The sequence below is a fragment of the Coturnix japonica genome, chromosome 1 (assembly GCF_001577835.2).
Source record: "Coturnix japonica isolate 7356 chromosome 1, Coturnix japonica 2.1, whole genome shotgun sequence".
NCBI lineage: Eukaryota > Metazoa > Chordata > Aves > Galliformes > Phasianidae > Coturnix > Coturnix japonica.
The window spans coordinates 112794457-112818178 of NC_029516.1; the positions used below are offsets into that span (position 1 = coordinate 112794457).

Consider the following 23722-nt stretch of genomic DNA (forward strand, 5'->3'; position numbering starts at 1 on the left):
TCTTCCTATGCTGAGTCTGTTTTGCCTGTGACAGTAATTGGTGAGCAATCTCCCTGTCCTTATCTCAACCCATGAGCCCTTTTTCATCATATTTTCTCCCCCTCTTCCTTTCTGGGAAGGGAGAGAGTGCTTCCAGTGGAGTTTAGCTGCCCATCTGTGTGAAGCCACCACAGACACAAAAAATATGCTCGTAGAACCCTTGTGTACGTATGCATAGCTTTTACAGAAGGGACACTCCACAATACGTTTTCTTGCAGTTAGTAACATTTGGTGCCTAGAGCCACTGATAACATCCTAAAAACAGCTGAAAAATAGGCAGGTAAAAATCCTGAACCACATCTTGTTTATTATTCGCAGCAGCCTGAGATTCTTCTCCTAGCAGAGCTTTCACAGTAATACAACCTAGAGTGCCTCTCTAGTTTTGGCAGTCTGCTTATTTTTGAAGACTTACCTTTGCAATTACACAAAGGGCTTAACAAGGACACACATTAGCAATTTAAAGTAAGAACTGCAGTTGAAATATATTTTTAGAAAAATCAAGCTGAACAATAGGGCCTGTACATTTGTTTCAACATTAGGATTGCGGAGCCATTAAAATTACTTCCAGAGCCCTAGGAAATGTGCCCCGTATTACACGTTCTTCACAAAGAAATTATCCCTAACCATGGCTTATGTCAGCTGCTAAAATTATAACGTGCCTGGTTACCCCAAGTTTTGTAGAAGCCATTATTCACGAATATTAAACGTTACACCCCCCCTTTTTTTTTCTTGGATATCTGACCTGCTCACCTTCTGCCAAGAATTCCAAGTAAATGTCTGCTACCCAAAATTATTTCATTAAAGAATGTTTTTGGCAGTTTTGTTTTTTCTTTCTTTTCTTTCTTTCTTTTTTCTTTTTCTTTTCATGCAGGAAAATATGCTGGAAAAGATTAATACTACTTGGAAATGATCTTTTCATGAGCAATACTTGGCACTCACTGTTTAGGTCTTTCTGAGTGCTGCAAATTAACAGAAAAGAAATACGATACAGGCAGAAAACAGAACATGAGCAATGGAAAGAGGAACTTAAATCTTTTGAAAACAAGATCTGAAATAATCCCCCTTTTTCACTTGCTCTGTGTAAATAGGCTGACAATTGCAAATAAATGTCAACACAGATCTGGCACTTTAATGTAACTATGGGCAAGATTTGAAGTAACTTAGAAAGGTAACTGCAAGAAAAATAATCCTTCTAAATTAATGGGATGCTGTTATCATAGAAAGGCTTGGGTTGGAAGAGATCTCAATCATCACCAAGTTCCAACTCCCCTGCCACTGGCAGGGCCACCAACTACCAGATCTAATACTAGACCAGGCTGCCCAGGGCCTCATCCAACCTGGCCTTGAACACCTGCAGGGATGGGGCATCCACAGCCTCTCTGGGCAGCCTGTGCCAGCACCTCACCACTCTGATCTTATTTTCAGCCCTGTTCAAGGAATCAAGCATGCAAAGAGTTGTGCAACGTTGTAAAGTCCCCTTTAATGTAAGAGACCTTCACAGTCGTACACACTTCTCATTTATTTCTGTAAGCTATGTTCTTTTTTAATCAGTTGCAATATACAACTGCAAGCAGCATCAATCAAGACACTGTGGCTGGCACACAGTGGGCACTCAGGAACCTCAGCTCTGGGATGGTTTCTGCTGATGGCCACTACAAATGGAGTTCTAACAGAGCTGTGCTGGATAGAGATGTGATGTGTAACTGCAAAACTGCAGCACTGCAGGTACAGCTTCTTTCACTGGGTCTGTCCAACCATCAGGAAAAGCACTACACAGACAAATATATAACGCATTGCTGGTTTTACTAAGCAAAGCCATCTTGACCTAAAGATATTTTCCTTCCCCCCAGTATCCAATTTTCTTAATATCCCTATACTGCTGTGATACTGTAATTATGTAAGCTATAAAGATCAGAACATCAGATGATCAGAACAGAAATACGGGCTATGGAATAAACTTACAAAGGTTTATTTGCATAACTTCAAATTGCTGTTTGCTCAGTGTCTGAGATCCAGCACTGCACAGCACCTTTCAGGCCAAAGAAAAATGAAAATAGCCAAGTTTTTAAACTGTTCTCTCAACAGACCTAAAAGGAAACACCAAGTAAGCAGGGTTTTGCAGAAGGCAAAGAAACAAGATGCTCAGTGTATTTTTTTCCTTCATAAGAACTTAGGAAATTCTGCACAAAGTATTGCTTTTCTTACGTGACATTTATATGGCTACTATTACGCAACAGGGGTAAATAAGACAGAGAAAGAAGTTTCAAAGGGACTGCTTGATCAAACAAAACATTCAAAATTATTGTTTATCCATGTGCTTGTAACTTTAAAAAAATATATAACAAAACTTTAAACTTGTGCACATCAACACACATAAAATGGCCATCATACATCTCACTATGTTCTCCTGTAAATACCACCAGAAACAAGCATGGGAAAACAACTTCTGTAGCTGTTAAAGTATTTTTTCCTCTGCATCATGAAATTTGGATTTGGTCGTCAAATACTGCTGGTCTGTATTCGCTGTAATATGAAATAAGTGCACAATGGGATGTGGGTTAACAGAACATTCTGTACGATACAGAAGTGTTGTAAGCTTAGTAACTCATTTGTTTATATTTAAACTTAAAGGCATTTACCTTTAACCCAGCAGCTTCATCTTTTGCAATAAAATAAAAAACAGTGTCAATTTAGTGAAAATGTCTGAACCTTTTTGAAAGCACAGTTTGCTTTACTGCATTCATATCTTGCAGGGGAAGGTTATATATGTTACGTTACATTACAAGCAATGTATGGAAACAGACAGTTTCTCATTAGATAGGAATTTTAATTCTTTTATTTAAACCCAAACTGGTTTTGTCAGAGTTCTCAAGCACTGCTATCCAAAATCCACTATAACGCATATTTCACTCCTGCAACAACACCGTGGCTTTTATGTAACTCAAGTAATTCAAGAAAGGTCTCCAACACTGGCTCTGTATCCAACTTCCAGTTGACTGGATTTGTATCATAAGCTTAAATAGAGCTGCATGCCCACAAATCAGATCCAAGATCCAGATCAAAACCCAGGCAATTAAAAATGGATTTTGTATTGCTCCAAAGCCAACCACTGTATCACTGAAAAGGTGAAAGATTCCTGCAGTCAGCCTTCACATTTGTTCCTGAATAATAAATACCATCAGGATATCATTCATACTGCATTTAGATGTATGAATATATTCAACCAATATATAACTGCCTACAGATTCACAAGGCGAACGTAAAATAACTGCAAAATACTGTTAATTACTGTATTACCACAATTCTTTCTCCAGAGGATTTAAATGTATTTTAGGACTATGACCTTTTTACTGTATGTAGAATTAACTTCATTTTCAAACAAGAAAATAAAGGCACAAAAACTTCAAGGCTGGATTCAAACACCAATTTTCATGTATTTCCTTCAAAACTGCATTCTTTTCTTTAATCATTTATTGACCAGCATCCAGCTGTACTAGCATAGAAGTGCCCAGGCAAATAGGAGCTAAGCAAATACACACAACTGCTGCTGAGTTTTGCCTACTAACTACAGCTACTGCACATCGCAGGCAGAATAAATGTGGTCCCAGAGTCAGTGGCAATACGCATGCAGACAAAAATAATACAGCCACAGATTGTTACTGGCACAGCACTAAAACATGTACTTTATCTTTGGGTGGCAGGGTGTCATTTCAAGGATATACTTTTCCTTCCACAAACAAAAGGTCTCCATCCTTACCACTAGAGCATAGCTATGTACGCAGCTTCAAAAGCATTCCAGTGACTATAGTGTTCGACAGCACCTTTATGCACAGGTACTTCAAGAGACCTTTGAAGCTTCTCAGCTTTGAGAAGGAGGCTGGGCTAGTTGAACCTGAGCCAGAAATTACCCTTGCAACAAAGAAAGCTGACAGCATCCCGAGCAGTGCTGTGAAAAGTGTTGTCAGCAGGTTGATGGAGGTGATCCCTGTCCTCTCAGCACTGGTGTGACACACATGGATTGCTGGCTCCAGTTCTGGAGAAACACTGGAAAAAGTCCAGCGAAAAGCCACAAAGATAACCAGTGGAGATGAGCATGTTGCGTATGAGGAAAGGATGAGGCAGATGGGACTGCTCAGCCTACAGCAGGTATGCTCGGGGGCTTCTTATCAGTGTGCATAAATGCCTGAGGGGTACAAAGAGAATCGAGATTTCAGTGGTGCCCAGTGACAGGACAAGAGGAAAAGGGCACAGATTGAAACACACATAAAATGCCATTTAAATACAATCCCTAGCTTTCTCCCTGTTTTTTTTTGGTTTTTGTTTTTTTTTTCCCCAAATATCAAGGTGACCAAATACTGGGACAGGCTGCTCAAGGAGGTTACGGACTCTGCACAGAATCATCAAGGTTGGAAGAGACCTACAAGATCATCCGGTCCAACCATCCACCCATCACCAATAGTTCCCATTAAGCCATGTCCCTCAACACATCATCTAAATGTTCCTTGAACACCTCCAGGGTTGGTGACTCCACCACCTCCCTGGGCAGCCCATTCCAGTTACTCAAAATCCAACTAGGCACAGCCCTGAGCAACCTGCCCCAGCTGACCATGGTATGAGCAGGGCATTTGGACGAGGTGACCTCCAAAGGTCCCCCCCATCCTTAATTATTCTGATATCGTTAAGTGCTGAACAATGTGCAGCCTCAACTCTCATTTAAACAAACCAGTGGAAAGGAGAAGACAGGAGAGAAATAAGGAAAAATCATTATTCACAGACACTACTAACATTTCACATGATATTTTTTAGTAACACATTACCCAAATGCCTTTATTGACCAAGTGCCTCATTCTTCTCATGAACTGTTCTTCTAAGAGTATATTTTAATAATTTAAGCAAAACCTATGCACTATATATTCCTCTTCTACCTAGCAGCAGCCTTCCTATGCAAAAGAAGCAGCTTTGAAGCAAATTTAGCTGACCTATATAGGCCAATATTTTATGCTATGCTTAAGCTGAATTATTTTCATACGCTTTTCACATCTGTGACTCAGGAACTCTGTGCTATAACAATTATTTAAAATATACCTCACACAGAAAAAATATGGACTTCAAAGAAGAAAAATCATACGCAGGCATAGTAAGAATTGCTGCATAAAGCACAAATTGGAAAAGAACAGAATATTCGATTTCTGTTCTGAGAATGTACTTCTGCAAACTGTGGTATTTTGTTTCCAATTTGTACGAAATTTCTTTGTTTAAAGATGGGATGAGTCATAAAGATGATATTATCTTTCTACTTTTTTGGTTCCTTTTCAAGAAACTGTAAATGACATTGGAAACAAATATAAGGTAGCACTATTCCAGCTATTAATACGTGACTGGACAATGTCACAATGCTGAAATCCCAGGAGCTTTAGAACATCCGTGTCACTTTAATTCCAGAAGACAGAATGAGAGTGAGACACACAGGAAGGGCCCACACATTTTTAACTCTAAAAGGAATTTGTGCTGTGATTCACAGGAACACATCATCTTCTATGTGCCCTTTGAGCCTATGCTTAAAACCTATTTTCTCTGTCAAACATCAACCAATCAATCAACATCAATGCAATGCTGTCATCCTGAATCTACAGGGGAAAACGACTACATTACCAGCTTAATTCACATGGCTGGGAAGAAAACAAATGACAATACTGAAGTATAATGGTATATTGTCCCAACTCAGCTGCTAAAAATCTACTGACATGTTTTTAGTACAAGCATCCAGAAGGTATTTTTATTATCTTGGACATGTTACTGATTGTACACTGAGGAAAAGTTAATCAAGTGTATGTCATAAAACATGGAAAAATTCAAACTCAACAGTGAATGTATGAGTGAAAATGGAAACTTATGCAATCTTAACTCTAACAAGGCATTGCCAGACATTCACCACAATAAATGTCCTATAGAAGAGCAGTAGAAGCCTCAGACAGATGGGGAGCTGATAAGATTTGATGGTGCAAGATACATGTAAGTTGTACAAAAGGAACACAGTTCAAATAATCGATCAATCCATCAAAATACTAAATTTGAAAAGCTTTAATATTTAATTGGCAGACTGGACTGGGTAGGGAAGGTAATTAATTGTAGCATTTGGATCTATGATAGGATTTGTCACTCACAACAGATGGCAGCATAGTTTGGATTAAAAGGTACATCATGATTCAACGTGTCTTGGTTTAGCCATTTCCCTCTCTTCAATCCTCTCCGAGGTTGTTACTGCATATTGGTTACTGCCCTTCATTCTGAAAGACAAGTAACTATCTGCTTCCGTTTTGAGCAGACGAAGCAGAATGGGAAATGTATTCTAAATTCAGTATGGTTTTATAGAATCGCAGTCCTTCTTTCTGAAAACAATCCACAGGACTGTACCAGTGGTAAGGATGGCTGCTGGCAAAAGTATAATTCTCAGGAGTTTGCAAAGGTGCAAACCTGAACCTATATCATTTGGATGTCAGAGCAGTGCCCTTGGTATAGCTTGTTTTGCTTTTGACCGCACATCTACTTTGTGGGTATAAATATATCCACCACAGGAACATTTTGCGTGCTTTTACTTCCATGCTGGTAGAATGCTCACAGTGCAGATATCACCTAAGCCTGACTTCAGTAACTGAGGCCAACGTTCACCTGGAGGTGGTCTCTGACTCAAGACACCTTCAAATAAATAGAATTCTTGACTGCTGGAAGTACTTGGCACTTTGAAGAATCTGGCTGCTTCAAATTGTGCTCCAAAAAGTGTGCATTAAAAAAGAACTAAGCCAAACATTGCAGGATCTGGTTTTTGGATAAGAATTAACGGTATGAAACAGAAACTAGCCACTCAGCTCCTTCATAGCTCAAGAAGAGGTGCATGCATTTACCTGCCACACAAGTGAAAACACTCTGTCACCTCAGTGGTAGAATCCCTATGCTCTCTATACAGAGAGACCTTGAATGAAAAATATGCCTGAGGTACCGTTTCTTTTTCTTGGCACAGACAAGACCTGAAAGAGACACTTATGTGAAAAGGCATTTATTATTTATTTTAATACAGCTGTGCAATTGCGGCCTTAACTAGTCCAAGTCCTGTCTTGTATTGAAGGGATGTGACTCCACTGTCAGTAGAGCAACCATCTTCTCCAGCTCCGCTTCTCCAGCAGCAGGGGACTTGAAGCACAGAGTCACCCTGGCTGTGTTTTTCCTCTTTTAAACCCCATGATCAGTCACTGTAATTCCTACAGCGTCAGCTGCAAATGCTCTCAAGGATCATTTTATATTTCCTTCCAGGTCACTAACAAAGCTATTGAGTAGTGTCATGCCAAGAACAGATTCCTGTGAGTTTGCACGAGAAGCAACCTTTGAGATAAATATCCCCCATCTCAAATAGCTTTACAAGACGTTTCTGTTAGTCAGTTTTCAATCCACTAGATAACCTCGTATTACACTGATTTTACACACTGTTATTTTGTTTTATTTATAAACACAGTGTGTCAACAAGAATACAAGAAAGCCATAAAGCAGTCTGAGTATATTATTGTCAGCACAATTATCTTTCTCATTGTATTTTGTGATCTTGCAAAAAACTAGCACCTAGCTTGTTTGGTAAGATCTGTTATTCACACAAACTTGCTGGCTGCTATTATGCATGCTGTCATCTCTTCATTTTTTGTTGGAGGTATCTAGTTTCAGCTTTCCAATGATTTGACTTGACCTACAGTTACCTGGATCATCTTGTTTAACCTTTAAAAACTCTGGCACAACATTTGTTCTTTCCAGTTCTCTGGAACTCCTCTTAGTACACCAAGATTTGTTAAAGAGCAACAATAATGGAGTTCAACTCTATTAATACTCTCCTGTGCAGGTTTTGTAGTCTGACACAGAATTAAGAAGCAAAATATAATTACTGAGTTTCACTTCTAACTTCAATTTGAGATGGGATGAATTTCTATCAGAATGACCTGAAAGCATTTTCATAATGAAGTACTGAGAGCTCTCATCAGTATTCTTGCAATGATAATGCTTCAAACAATCTCAAGTGCTTCCGTGCCTTCCAGCTGAAAAATACCTGAAATATTATAGGTACATTTTGCTTTTTACACTATTTTTCTGCCATATATGTATTTCTTTTTGTCATTTCTCTCTTCCTCCCATGATCTGCCCATATCTTATGAGAAAGCCTAGAAATTTTACAGGATGAGATTAAAGAACAGATAACAAAAGAGGAAAACTGAACATTTTTATGATCCTGTAAGCTACTTTTATGGCTATGCTTAATATAATTTTTGAGGTTTGAGGTTCAGCTAATGTAAACATAATTTATCTAATAAACTTGTTTTTGGCAAACTCTTTTAACAGTAAGGGTTTGAGCTTAAATTATATTTAAATATTAGCCCTATGCATTCTTATTACTTCTGAAGATTATTGATTCAGAATATCCTTCATTTGCTGTCTCATCTCATGGCACTTATGACAGCTGCTCCAAAATTAATGCCTCTTATTTTATTACACTGGCCTACGACATCAGACATTGGTGGTATGGCAGCAGAGATTGAATCTTCTCGCCAATATCCCATTACATTTTGTTGTCACGCAACAGATGGCAGCAGAGGGGCAGCCTGACAAAATGGTGTCTGACAGAAGTGCAGATGAAGCAAAGGTGTGTCCATGCAGAAAGAATGGCAGCTGTTGCCAGTCATTCACACTTGCTGAACATTTATGGAGACTGAATAGTGGATGTGAGCATGGTGAGGTGATGGGCAGTTGCAATGATGATGTGAAAGACAAGCCACAATACAGTCATGCAAATTGGTGGATTATGACCATGGAACTTGTATAGATTTGCATATCGGCTTCAATATACTGGAGACAATGGTGGCAGTGTTCGAATATTGCAAAGTTTGTGTCAGGTAGAGCCCACGACTGCTCACACAGGAACAGAAAGAACACTGCATTACAGGTTTCTCAGGACTTATTGAACCAATATGAGGCTGAGAGTGACAGTTTCCTAGATTGTATCATTACTGGTAACTGGATGTGGTATCAACACTACAAACCAGAGTCAAATGGGTAGTCTGTGGAGTGGTGACGTGAATGCCCCATTGAAAAAAAAGTTCAAGACTCAGCCCTCAGCAGGGAGAGTGATGTGCACTGTCTTCTGGGATAGGAGTGGGGTGATCCTTCTGGATTTCCTGGAACCCAGACAAATCAAGTCTAGCCATTGCATCATGATACTGACCAAGCTGAAGGCTTGAAATTCTGGAGTCAGGCCAGGGAAGAAAATGATCTTTTTCCTGCAATACCATTTTGAAGATCATAAGGACCAGTTGGCTGGACTTCCCTACCACACCTTACCACAGTCTGGATTTGGCACTTACAATTTTCATCTGTTTGGTCCAATGAAAGATGGACTTTGTGGGCAACATTTTCGTAGGAACCACAATACCACAGCAGCTGTGAAACAGTTGATCACCTCCACTGGTGTAGGTTTTTATAAGCATGGTATGCAGGCTCTTGTTCACTGCTGTCCAAAATGCATAGCTAGTAGCTATACTGAAAAGATAATGTTTTGTAGCTGAGAATTTGCACTACCAAATAGTGTTATTGTGCTCTTTTTAGCTTTTCTAGTTTCCATGGAGATGCACAGGAGGCATTACTTTCAATGTGACCTACATATATTGCCAGGTGGAAAGGCAAGATGCTGCAGAATAATTTCTCTTTTGTTACTCTATCTGAAAACAAAGATATAAAAGTCTGCATTGAAAAACCATGAGAGTATGAAAGAAGATTTAAAACAAGTGCAAGAAGCTCTACCAATACATTAGTGGATTCTTCATTGCTTATAGCTCTTATTTCCTAAACAGAATTACTTGCAAACTGTAAGGCATATCAATTAAAGCAATATCTAGCATCTATTTCAAGATGTTCAATTTGAAGCATATTTGAATATTTTTTCATATACTTAACCTTAATTTATACTCTTTTATATGGATAAAACACAATAAAAACAGCGGAAATACAGTATTTCTGTGTCTGTCTTTAGTATGAGTGAATTAAGTAAGAAAAAAATGTGTCCCTTTACATAAGAAGTTAAGAGCAGTAAAAATTGCAATTAAACTGCAGATTTGTATGTAAAATTCTCCCTAAAAGGGCAAAAGTTATTGTTCCCTTGTGGGAGAGGTGTCATCTGCAATAACTCTTCCTGACATTTGGCTGACATCACCATTCTTGAATGACTTTATAAAGCCTTTTTCTCAATCATTACACAATACTAACCCATCTACTGACCCATCAAAAGGAAAAGTTACCATATTAATGTACCACTATGTAGAATCTCCTATAATACAAATATAACAATGTAGAACAATTTTAGGATTCATTAGGCTCTGACTGTGTCTGTGCAACACTTTAATGCTTAAAAGCACTTTTCAGTGAAGTATCCACTATCTTAGTTTTGCTAGTCCCTATCTTTCCTCCATCTAATTGCATGCTACAGCTTTTTTTTGATAAGCTGTGGTAATCAAGAATAGAATACAATGTGAGAAAACAGCTGCCAACACAGGCCAGCACTGTTATCTCAAAGCAATCTTTTAAAGACAACATTCTGAAGAAGTATTATTAATCATTTTTTTCAGTTTCAGGGGAAATTTCTTGCATGGGGTGTTGGGCTATGAGGATTGAAATAGCTTTGGAAAGAGAAAAACAAGTCAAAGTACCTTGTCTAATGAACCCTAGTTTTAATGACCAAGAGAAGCAGGCTGAGCCTCTATCTTTTACTTTCTGAGATTTGGGCCATCATTTGAAGACATGTCTGAAGTCTGGAGGGCTTACTCCAAAGTTGGCTTTGTGTCTTCTGACATGAGGACATGCAGTTTCTGTATATTTCTCACAAGTGTTTATTTTTCCTAGCACTTGAAACAACAACATTTCAGTTCAACATTCCATCAACGTTTCAGTCAGTCCTACAACCAATCCAGAGCACATGGCCAATACTAGGTTAAACAGGTTACTGCCTGTAAATCCTGTTAGTGTTTTTCACCTCCCCTATCATCTCTACTTCAAAAGAATATTTGCAAATAGAATGGCGGCTCCTTGTAAAGAGTGGACACAAGACTATGAAAACGAAATAGACATTAAAGTTTCATTTCATTATTATTATTTTCCTGATGGAATATGCACCTTTCCTTCCAAAAGGCTTTCTTAAAAGTCATTTTTTTTTTCATTCCATATAATGAAGACAGAGTACCATGGGCACTTTGCAGTACCACAAGGAAACGATGCTGAAACAGAGCCGTGCTCACAAGGAATAGAGATGTCACTTGCAAAGCTCACTTTACATATATAATTACTGTAATGAAATTGTAAACCATCAGACATTTGCACCCTGTTTTCCATTTATGAGATCAACATACAGCCAACACAAAATTAATTTATACAATCCCTGTTTATTTAATAAGCATCTGACAGAACAATTTCAAATAGCTAAGAAAATCAATATAAAATCAATGTGTTTTGTGCTGGCGCTGCCAAAAATGATGTTGGCTCTGATGACACTACTCTTAGAAAACATTTGTTAACACAATGTTATTTATTTCCTTGTTTTGCCTAACTTAAACGTTTAATTTGTATGTGTGGATGTCTGTACTTTTATTATGCTTTGGGCCATGGTTCCAAAGAAATACAGGTTTGTGTAAGAAATATTTAGTCCAACTGAAACACTCAACACAACATTCTTAAAACAACACCAAGTAAAAATCCATTTTTTCCATTTCATCTATGACTTGGAGTTGTGATGAAATACAGGAAACTTACCCGATTCCTGAAGATAGCGATACACCAAGAAATTCACTTCGTCACTGGTTATGCTCATCTTAGCCCAACCTCAATATGATGAGGTTTATGAGAAGTGTGATCCACGCTCTGTTCAAAAGGAAAGAAAATAACAGGCTTTGTTTTATTTTGATTTATTATTAAAGTGTTATCAAAACAGATGTGAGATTCGTTAAGGTATTTAAAGGTCTCATCGTTATTGCTGTTATATCCCCATGAGAGGCACCCATTAAATAATGTGAATCAAGTTCTCAAGATGTACGATACTTTTTATTACAATTAAAGAACATTGCTTAACATATACAAGAATCCAAGAGGGCATTTTAAATCTGGAAGGCCTTTGCAAATGTTAACTGTGTTACCTCAGTGGCTTTATTACTGGTTCTCTGGGCACTCTTTGTTACTATAAGGGTACTGCCTTTTCAGAATTGTAAGCAAGTATTCACACACCAAATCGTAACTATCTGCAGCTCCAAATTTGTCATCTAGGTTTCTGTCCAGCAGTTCACCCACTGAATAGAAAAGTTCTTTCCTTACAAAAACTAAGCTATGCAGAGGACGTAAATAAAGTTCCCATATAACAGAACCAGCCTAAATTTAAGATGAAATTACAAATTTTATTACAGGGGTGTGCACGTGAGAGAGAGGCAAGGCGGAAGAATGCAATATACCTTGTGCCAACAAGGATTACAAATATCCTGGCATTATAAAAACTTATAATGTTATAATGTCTCTGCTGATTAGCAGTGAGCAAGAACTGAACTTCAGTTATTCACTTAAGCAATCCTAACCTTTAGGATGACAGTTTTACACTACCACTTTGGGCATGCACTGCGGCAATAAATATATTTGTTTTGAACATTTTCCATTAAATCTTGATTCATTTCTGTTTGGGAATCTGCTTTAAGAAGTTTGGTTTCCAAAGCTGTAAGTGCTCCTCAGACACAACCTTTGCAGCTCTGTCAGGCACACCAGACGTATACCGAGTGATGTAAAGGTTTGGACACAGAAATGCACACTACACACTTGGCTGGAAATTATAAATGAAACACCACAGGCATGTGATTTTTGTTTCAATTTCCCGTATGTCTCTTCTTGGCAAGCAGAAAGCTCTTTGTTCATTGGGAACCTCTTCAGCGATTCCCGTTGCCTGAATTAACACCTGCTACTGTGGGCAGTGCTCATCAGCTACAAGTCTTCCCTGCTACTCATTTCAGCCAGCAGGTTTCTTCTGACTGCAACAGACTTCTCTGCTTTTACAGAAATTGAGGTCTTTTGAACCCTGTTTAAGCCTTTAATTCTCCTGGACTGCTGGATTTCTTCAGTGGCTCAGATGCTGGTTTGTTTGTTTGTTTGTTTGTTTTTTTCATAAGAAATCACACCTTGGTAAGCTGGGAGACACATTCCTCAAGCCATCTAGTCTTCATTATTATAGTTTGGAGAATATGAAGAAAATATCGGAAATTTCAGTGTCTCAACTGGGGAAATTTCATCTACTGTTAGGGCTCTGAGGTAAGGCAATGCCAGCTGCACCCAACCAGCTCTGACACTGACCTCATGTTTCTTTCTGGGAAGTTGTTTGGTGCCCCTGCTCCTCAATCCCTTATCTGTATTACTACATTTCTCTGCCACAAACAGGAGACTGAAAGCACTCATAGCTGCAGGGGGTTAGTTATCAAGGTGGCATTGCCTTCAGCTACAGACAGGCCCACCCTTTCTGCGAGTGGAAAGGCAACCACAGGTAGCAAAAGATATGCTTACAGGCATGAATAGCAGGCAGAGAAAGCACTTCAAGAAGATGGGTGGGTGGCAGCTTTTAAATATCGCTTGACATACTTGATAATGAATAATTAATAAATCACCATGCCTCTTCCTGCACAGTCATCACCATATCAGAAAGATTTATCTTGCAAAAGGCAAGTCCATTTTCATCCCCGAGTATTTAAAATACACACGTATCACTGCCGTGCCTGTGATAACAGGAAAGCAAGAAATTTTGATAGCTGTGGATTTAAAAAAATACCCGACGTAACATTTTTAAAAGTACTTTAAAAATAGTGGTTTCAGTATTTGGTGGTAGGAAATTGGTAAAGTTGAAACCTCGTACAAAAATTCAGTTTCACCAATGACGTACTTTGTGGTCAAATAACTTTATTAAAAAAAAAATAATAAATAAATCAAGCAACTGCAAACGCTGTTTCTGGATGCATCCTGATAATTCAAGCCATTCATATGCTATTTCCCACATACAGAGAACTGTTTTGGGAAAGGAAAGGGAAAGGAGGGGTGCTGGGTTTTGCTCTTCCAAAGAAGGCTCCTCTTAAATGAGTTAAAACCAGAGAAAATGAGCCTGACTGCAAACTAAACAGTTTGACGGTCACAGAAAAACCTCCACAGCAGCTACCTTCGTATCAGAATCCCAAACACACTGAGGAGCTGGATTTACAGTGCATTTTCCCTGAAGTCAGTCAATAGGAATTACTTTGACATATGTGTCGGCTCATATCTTTATACAGACTGTTACCATGCCATAAATAACCAGACGATCCCTGCTCATATATTTAAGGTTTCTATTCTCTCTGAGACGCCAGTGCACAATCAGATACACAACTGCAAAGCTTCTACCCTTCCAGAATCATACAAAGACCTTGGCTTTGACCCAGAGAATTCTATTCATTAGAGATTTGGCTGAGCTTTGAAAGACCATACTCGATTTCATTACTGCTCTTTCTGATTTCCCTTCGTCCTTATGGATAAACACCTCAAATAAAGCAGACTACAGAAAACATAGTGGGGTGGAGAGAAACATACATCCCCTTTTTGTGCCTATACATTGAATTCACAAGCAGCAAATGACTAGCCACCCATCAACACAATTTTTAATGCAGAAATGCAAATGCCTACAGAAAATTGCAGAAACCCTTAGTTATCATGGTGATAGAATTATTTCTGCTAAGCGACAGTCTCCTCCTGCTACTGGATTCTGCTATTACTGAGATTAATATCTTTTTTAATTAAGTACTGCTTAGAAATGAGACATTTCACATTCAAACCAGCAATAACATCTTAATTCTTCACAATGACAAAAGGAATTACAAAAAGCATTCGAAGTTTTCAACCTTTCTTTACTTGAAGCATTTTTTTTCCCAGTACCCTGTTATACATTAAGGCAACTTCTACTTACTTGAACCTTGCCTTGAAAACATGGCCTATGATCCTGCAGGTATTTGGGTATGTCAGATACAGGAAAAGAGCCTACTAAGTATGCAATTCCCAATGCATTATGGACCCCAAACACTGAAAACCCCTGAGTGGATGTTAAGAACAAACAAAACTAAATTCAATGCTGCTTTATATAAATGCTAAGCTCTCAGTTCTGCAGGGATAGGTTGGCAGAGACGCCTTGGGTTCAGGCACACCATCACTATGCTCTTACACTTCCTTGGCGCAGTGTCTGCCTGCCGCAGCAGCACACTGCGTGTGCTCAGGGTGAGCTAGCAGTCTCATTCCATGTAGTCAACTCTGGGCGCTGGCCTGCTTCTCGTCCCAAATTAGACCTTCCTGGAGCACTAGGAACCCTAATAAATTAATACTAAATGAGCCATGCCGTGATTGAAGAAGGCAGCCTGAGGAACAGCTCTGCTCCAGCACTGCACCATCCAGGTCCACCAGGCTGCCTATCTGCATCAGCTATGTTTCTTTCTTCCGGTGTATTTTAGCACTGTTACCATAAACATGAGAGATTTGGCCGAAGAATTATGTGAAAATAAATTTTGATCCTTAAAATACCATGTAGAGATGCAGCTCCACTCTCTCCCCGGCAGATCACAGGCCATGAGAGCTGCTTCCTGGCCCTCAGGCATACCTCTGCACAGGGTTGCAGAGGCCATTCCAGGAAAGCAGCTCACCTTTGCCACCTGTGGCTGCACTGCTATCCACAGGGACTTACCAGTCAGCCCTCCCCTCAAGAAGACGGAAACAGGGCAGACATTTAGGGAAAACACCTGAACTCAAACCTTGATCTCAAACCTAAATAGGAAACTACGTGCTTCCTATTTCTGCATCCAGCCCTCCTGACAGAAACTCATCAGGCTGCCAGCCAGGTCCTCACATTACCCCCTGAGAACCTGTAAGCTCCAATCAGTGTTAACTGAATGCTGAGCAGCCTTTAGCTTCCTGGAGGCTTTTTTTCATTATTGTTAAATAAACACACTACATACCCCAAAATGTTGTTTATTTTTTAATCTCCTGAAGAGGTTGCACTGTACACCTACTTACTCAACAAGGCTAAAATGCCTTTTCCCAACAAAAGTTTTAATGACCGCAATAAGAAAAAGAGGGGAAAAAAGAGAAATTGTGTATTTTCTTTGTGATAGAAACAACAACAAAACCAACAAAAGGCCCACACCAAAACCAAACAAAAAAGAAGAGTTTTCAATAAAATGAAAACATTCCAGAAAGTTCAAATATTGAGTGTTGCCAAGCTGTTGCATGGGAACTGGAGTTCCTGCCCTTGTGCTCCCATTTTCTTGTCCAAGATGGCTCCAGGCATGAAGCTGCACCTCTTGAGAGCCAGAGCAGCCACCCATGTCACAGCGGTGCATCTGAAGGCACTGTGGCAGCAGAGCCAAATCAAGAGGTTGCTGTTTTGCATATGCTCTGTAGTTTAATGAAAAACATCAGTTCCCAAAGCCAGAAATCACTTCTCACAAAGCGACCTACTTAGTCAATCTCAGTGTCTTATGCTGAAAAACACTTCAACAGAAACAGAGCCTTGCACTTTGTATATCTATGCTTGGCTTCCCCATGCAGCCAGAACACAGGCAGCAAGCAGCAGCTCTTCCCCAAAGGCTGACAAGCCCTCTTTGGCCCACACCACTGCATTCTTCTGTCTTGTCTTTTATTGCAGCCGCCTCCTCCTCCAGAGGAATTCCAGTATGTTTCCTTCCCAAAATGCCCAAACAGAACTTTGGGAGAGGAACAGAGCGCTCACAGACCACTCTCTCTCCTTGCAGCCTTTCTAGCCATTTCAAGAAGCAAAAGAGGAAAACATCTTTTCTTTGCTGCTGTCCTGACATGGGAGTGATACGGTTTCATTCCTGCTGATGACCAGATAAAGAGCACACAAGACAATTCTTTCCAAACTCCACCTGTGCTAGTCATCAAAACAATAGGGAGCCCTGTTCACAGCGCAGCTTGTGTGTGCGTGACTTCCAGGTTCCTCCTCTCCAAGGACTGAACTCGACATCACCTTCCTTTAAAAAACACAACCTAAAGGAAGAGCAGTCACTCCTTCTACAGATCAGGCACTTAAAAATCCAAATCAAGTCCAATTGACAGTAAGCTGCACCAGCTCTGTGGCCTTTCTTAAAGAGAAGTCAAATAGTTAACTATCCTCATTCCAAATGACCACCACGGGTCACTGGTTATTCAACAACCAAGATGAGGCAATTCAAAACTCTCCTAGGATCTTTCATAGGTGCCCACAGATGCCTTTGTATCACCTACATTTAATACTGTTGGTTCTTCTTCATAAATGCAACACCAAATTTGTTTATTTATTATTTATTTTCCCCAGGGGAATAAAGCCTGAGACAGAGCAGACCAGGATCCTCCTCAGAGATGGCTCAGTGCTCTGTGCAGTGTGTGCTGCTGCACCCCGAGCAATGCTGTTGACATTTACAGCAGCTAAGTAAAAGCACGGACCTCAGAGTGAAAAGACAACAAGCTTGCCAGAAAACCCGAATGGCCAAATGTTCTGGCGGGCTCTTCCACTTCTTTTCTAAAGTCTATTTATTTACATTGACCTTGTGTTGATTTTTAAATGGCCACACTAAACCAAAACAAATGCAGGAAGTTCCAGCTCATCCTCATTCACACTGTTCCCTGAAGATCACATTCTTATGAGAAGAAGCAACAACTGCATCTATCTCAGACCTCCAGAAAAAAATGGTACCGATTACACGCATGTGGCAATGATTAATGAAATGCAGTCCTGTCTTGAAGAGGTCGCTCTTGTTGAATCAAATGCTGCGTGAGCTAATCTGACAAAAATGGAAATGAAATATAAACTTTGTCCAGTAAGGTCAGTATACCATGCAGTACTTAGACAGATGTGCATTGGAGCAAGCAAGTCTCTTATTTCAAAGCATAACTGTGCCTACTGTATTTATCCTTTTAAAAATCTGCAAGTAAGTTAACAAAATGATTGCCCTGCCCTGGAAAAAAAAATAAACAGAATTATAGATGATCCATGATGTATATATATATGTGTATATTTAAACCTAAATCAAACATAAGACAAAGATACTGATAAAAAAAAAGCTGGCCAATTAAACATTTTGGTGGACTGCAGCATTAAAATAACCTTTCTTCAGGTTACAAATTACATGTCAAACTGAAAAGCAGTTTGGAATCAAAACTGTACCTATTTATTGAAGAAACCAACAAGATCAACAAAAGACTAAAAACAACAAAGATGTTCCAGCAGTTTCTAAACGCTATTCAACCATTTTTCAATTAACCAACAATTTTCAGCACAAAATAACTGTCAACAGAAGACAGGCCTTTCATCACCAAATTCCCAGCAAACTCCATTCCTCTATCAAAAGACTAAGAATTGTGCATCAGCTCTTTCATGCTTATAGCGTCTAGTTTGATCAGGTTATTTTTCAGTTCTCAGCCGGTTCACTTAATTACATCAGCCTCCAGCATTTCACTTCTAAGAGTGGATCTTTTCCAGCTCCTTTTGCCGTAGAGCAAAATGGTTTTTCCTGTATTGATTTTTCCTTTTTGGCACTTGGCTACGGGGAAAAAAAGCAAACAAAACCAACTGCTCTTCTTAATTAGCACAATTGTGTTATACCTCTTTTATAGCTCAGTTCTAAGAAGAGGCAATTTCAATATTTTTTTTTTCTCTTTCTCAATAAAATCGATGTTTGCAATAGCATATTATATGCAAAGCTCAGAGAAGCCAAAAATAAGATTGTGGGGAGAGAAAAGGTTGTTAGTTCTCAACCTCACAAATGAAATGATGTGAAATAAAAAGGTTATTTTTATTTTGTTTAAGAGGGAATTACAGGGGCTTAAGAAATATAAACACATGATTGGTGTGGTTGGTTTGAGATTCAAGACATCTCATCACTCTTGAACAACTTCAGTCATCTGGGGATCCTGCCAGGAAAAAGACCTAATATTTTCTTCCTCATAAGAGCATGAACTGGAGGACGTGTCCATACATGTCAAGTCAATTAGACTAAAATATGTGATCAACGAGCTGTATGCTTAATTATGTGTGTGTATGTGCAGTCCCAAGTACATAATGCAACCAGAAATTAGTTTTAAATCTTACTAATTGTGCTACATGTTCAAAACAGGTAACGAAGACTAAAACCTTTTAAAAAATTACACAATTACTATGCACGATTACTCCACAGATACTTGCTTTTCTTGATCTTTGGCAAGTGGGAACAGTATGTTAATAGTATCTCAAATTCCGCTTTTCACCAGATTTACCTGAATTCTTATTCATATCTCAGTTAAAAAAAAAAAAAAAAAAAAAGGAAAAAAAAATGCAAACACTGAGATTTCAATTTTTCAGCAGTACTTTACATTCACAGAGTACTGAGTGAAAAGGAGTATGACGGGAAGAGTCCTTGACAGAACTGGTTGTACCTGTTTCATTTTCTTTCTGTATCCTCAGATGTGACTAAAATGACGCAAATGAATTTTTAGAACAAAGTTCCCCCCATATATTTAAAAAAAAGGGCCGTTTCTTTTTCAGCTGCCAAGAACTTCTCTAATACCTACAAAAAAGTACACTAAAATGTCAATTTGAGGTATCTGAGTCCTATGCTTGCCTTTAAGTATGGATGTAAACAAGCACCCAACTGTGATGAGGCAGGTCACGCACCAGCAGATAAAACATGTGCCTCTGAGGTGACACCACAGGGCTGGGACTGGTAACAGGGCCTCTATAATGTTCCAGAGCCACCTGCTGTAAGGGCAGCTGGGATCAGCAGGCACAATGTCTGTTTTGTTTATTTTATTTTTAAATGAGGCAAAGAACACAAGACCTACGTGCCTGAAAGGACAGCCTTGACTTTCCCGAGAGATGGAGTAGCTGAATAAAGCTTCCTCTGCTTTGAATAAGGTATCTGACTTTTATCCATCAATTTTACCATTTAAAATGGTGTAATTACTTTGCTACTCAGCATATGACAACAGACAGGACTAGTAGACATGGCACATCAACACTGCAGGACCAGGGAGGTGACACACCGCTAAGGCAATTACCTCTCTCCCATAAGTAATATCTGTGTTTCAGTTCCACATCCATTTGAACTGCATGTTGTTTCAGTATCTTTTAAGACTTTATTAGACCTAAGCATTAGAAACAATTTAAATAGGAAAGCAATTCTGGTGCTGCTTCACAATAACACCTTCTACTGGAAGGAAAAAACAACCCTTGGACCTAGCAAACCCTATGTACGGGATGACATAAAACACTAGGAGTCTGTGCTGGACTAGAAAGCTTCAAGCTTTGCAGGCTATCCCTGTGGAGCAGCAGAGCAGTAGACTGCTGAACAGTTGTCACCAGGCGCGCCCATAACAAATACAAAGAGGGCAGTCACAAGTACATATGATGGTTAGGTTGCTGTTGGACTTGATGATCTTTAAGGTCTTCTCCAATCTGAGCAATTCCATGATTCTATGATTGATCAGCTGAGGTCAAGTGAACAAGAGCTAAGGGAAGGATGGGAAGAGGTCGAGGGAAGAGCTGAGGGAGGAAGCCCAGCCTACCACATTCATGGCCTGATGGCCTCAGGCAGAAGGACTGGGCATTGACATCGTTAAAGGGGTGGGATTTTATTACTTTCAGCTAATAGGCTTAACAGATGTTACTGGGAACAATTTGATGTTATTTTTCCATCACTTATAATTCCATTTTTATTTTTTTTTCCCTCAGAGCAAGCAAAGGCCATACATCTTAGCAGACATTTCAACCTTGTTTTCCCTGTAGTACTGTAAAAAGTGTGGCTGAGGATTTTCTTCATTTTTTAAAATTATTGTTATTATTATTACACTAAGAGAAAAAGAATTTTTCCCATTCGTCTGTAGTTCCAGAATAGCTGAAAAGAATTATATTCCCAGCTAAAGGGCAAAAAATATTTTTCAGGCTCATGGCATTGGAAAATTTCAGTCCCAAAAAACAAATATTTTGTAAATTATAGAATACATGGAGACAAAGAATTTTAATGGACGCTATTTTAAACTTTGATTATGGCAGATCCTCTTATAAACTATTTATAAACATATTAATGATAGCTATGAATAGTTAATGTTTTCTCTTGAATAATCCCAAGAGAATGTCACTGCTAAACGCTGTTAAGGACAAATATTAGATAGTATTGTGCAACAGAACAACAGAAACATAAATATATGCATTCAGGATATTTCATTGTGGTGTACTTATACCTCAACATTTAGCTCTTTTGGAAATTGTTTATTTGATTGTTTGTTACAATGATTTGAGCTTTGGAGACAAGTCATTAAGGGATTTCCTAATGCCTCCTCTTTCAAGAAGGTGCAATGTTATTTTTGTATTTTTCTTCTCTAAAGATGGAGGAGGGAGAAAGAAGGGCAGTGAGACACAAATTGCTGTAAAAGGTGCCTGCTGACACTTCTGTGCAACCCGCAAACTAAAATTTTACTAAGTTTTCTTGCTAGGTATTTAATATAGAAGCTTCCTATTAAAAAGTCAGTACAAAAATTTCAGATTGAGTAAACTCAGTCTTATGAAAAACTATCTCAAGCACAAGTTTAAGATACTGGTGAGTTTCTTTTTCTGCTTCTTTCCCCCTCCTCCCTCCCCTCCCCCCAACCTTTCCTCTGAATGATCTATATACAGACCACAAACAGGGAAGGGAAAATCAGGCCCAGCATATCCAGTAGCATAATCCAGATTGCACAACACTATCTCACACACTGTCTTTTGACCAATCCCTCTCCCTTCATGTGCTGTTATTACCCATTGGAGTCAGACAGGCTCTGTCACTTTATGTTTTCTGGCTTTCTGTCTCATTGGTAAGATCATGGGAGGAATACTCCGTGCTTCTCCTCTTTACATAGAGGGTGTCTGCCCATTTTTATGAAGACATTACTGGCCCTGTATGGAGGTGTACGCGCAATGTACATCTCAGTCATATCTGATCATTTCCTCCAGTCTAAGGATAGCAGGAGACACAAGCAGAAGTGCTATAAGGTTGCTTTTTATATACTCTGGTTCTTTTTAACACTGATTTGCATGCCCTGACTAGCTTTTTTTTTATTTCCAGACAGATGATGGATACAGAATGTAGCAAGATAATTTTATGGATGCAGTACTGTGAATTTCTATGCAGCCCTAATATAAGCAGCAAATTCTATAGATTAAAAGATGCTGTGGAAAGCACTTTAACCTGTTGGTTTTTTTTAAGCCAAACAACCTAGAAACTAAGATAAATTCAAAATCCTTAGGGACATAGAGACAGATATGATATAACCTACGTTTTTTCCTTAAAAAGATCAGTTGAATGCTTCTCAAAAAGGATTTCAATCTATTATGACACAATTGCTAGTTTGATCAAATAAAATAGCACTCCTAGGCTTAAAAAAAAAAAAATCAACACAGAGAGAACCGAAGAAACTATATATATAAGGTTTGAGATGCTTTTAAAGTTATTAATGCCTAGTCAACAATTATTTCATCAGAGAACAAAATGTTCCTATATTTTTGGCCTCTCCTCCAAGAGAGACAATCTGGAAGCCAGAGGTGATCATAAAGATTGACATACATGTCAGTTGTGTTCACTACTACAAAAATGTTCTGAAAGCCTGTGAACATCAGTAGGATTATGGGTGCCTTAAGGCTTTAAGATAAGAGGTCCAAAGGGACCTCAGCAGGGGCAGGCCTGGGGTCAGAACAGGCTGCTTACGGCTTCATCCATCCAGAGATTGAAACCCTCGAAGGACAGAAGTGGCCCAGCCTCCCCAAATTACCCGCTCCTTTGCTTCACTATCTTCACTGGAAAACAGTTTCTCTTTATATCCAACCTAAACTTGCCCTGTGTCAACTTTTGTCTCTTCTCCATCTACCTTGCTAGACATGTAACTAGATGTGGTCTGATGAGAGTTGTGTATAAGAGGATCATCCCTCCCCTTCATTGGCTGGGCTCATACTCATACACACCAGAACTGTTTCGTATTGCTCACACAAGGAGGTATTACAGTTGTGTTATAAAATTACAAAGTCCACACAGGGCTTTAAAATGAACATCAACAGTCAAATAATTGAAAGTAAAAGTCTTTTTCCATATTGGAACAGTCTTACTACCATCTTTGCTAATATATATGGAAAAAAATATATCTGGAAAAGACATGCAGGAAGGTAGACAGGGTAATACTCAGTACTGTCATGCTTACTAGATCTTCTAAGGATGTAATAACCAAGTGAGTATTTTAGCCATCTAGCTCCTGGAATGTAATTCTCACATGCTATTTAGCTATTGAATTCCCTCAACAAGGAATGGGGAAAGTTATGTGCCCGTTTCAAAGATTTATGTATTTTCCTGCAGCTATGGATTAGACAGTTGTCTGAGACTGGGATTCATTCCTTCAAACTTCTCCTCCAAATCTAAGCTCCAGTTTGTATCTTTGGCTGAAAAGAACTGACTAATTATCTTCATTTGGAAACAGAAAAAGGAAGAAAGGAAGAAACAAAAAAAGAAGAAAGGAAGCAAGAAAGGAAGATGGCAAGACGGATGGACAGACGGACATGCAGGAAGGAAGGAAGGAA

At 39.0% G+C, this 23722-nt stretch overlaps 1 protein-coding gene across 3 annotated transcripts in view; it reads right to left on the reverse strand.

Annotated features, from left to right (window-relative positions):
* Nucleotides 1-23722, reverse strand: part of TBL1X (transducin beta like 1 X-linked) — a 182174-nt gene that overhangs the window by 35848 nt on the left and 122604 nt on the right. For all 3 annotated transcript variants that reach the window (XM_015886828.2, XM_015886836.2, XM_015886818.2), the window contains one exon: nucleotides 11869-11976. In XM_015886828.2, the coding sequence (XP_015742314.1) occupies nucleotides 11869-11926 (58 nt within the window). In that variant the 5' untranslated portion in view covers nucleotides 11927-11976. The remainder of the gene's footprint in view (nucleotides 1-11868; nucleotides 11977-23722) is intronic.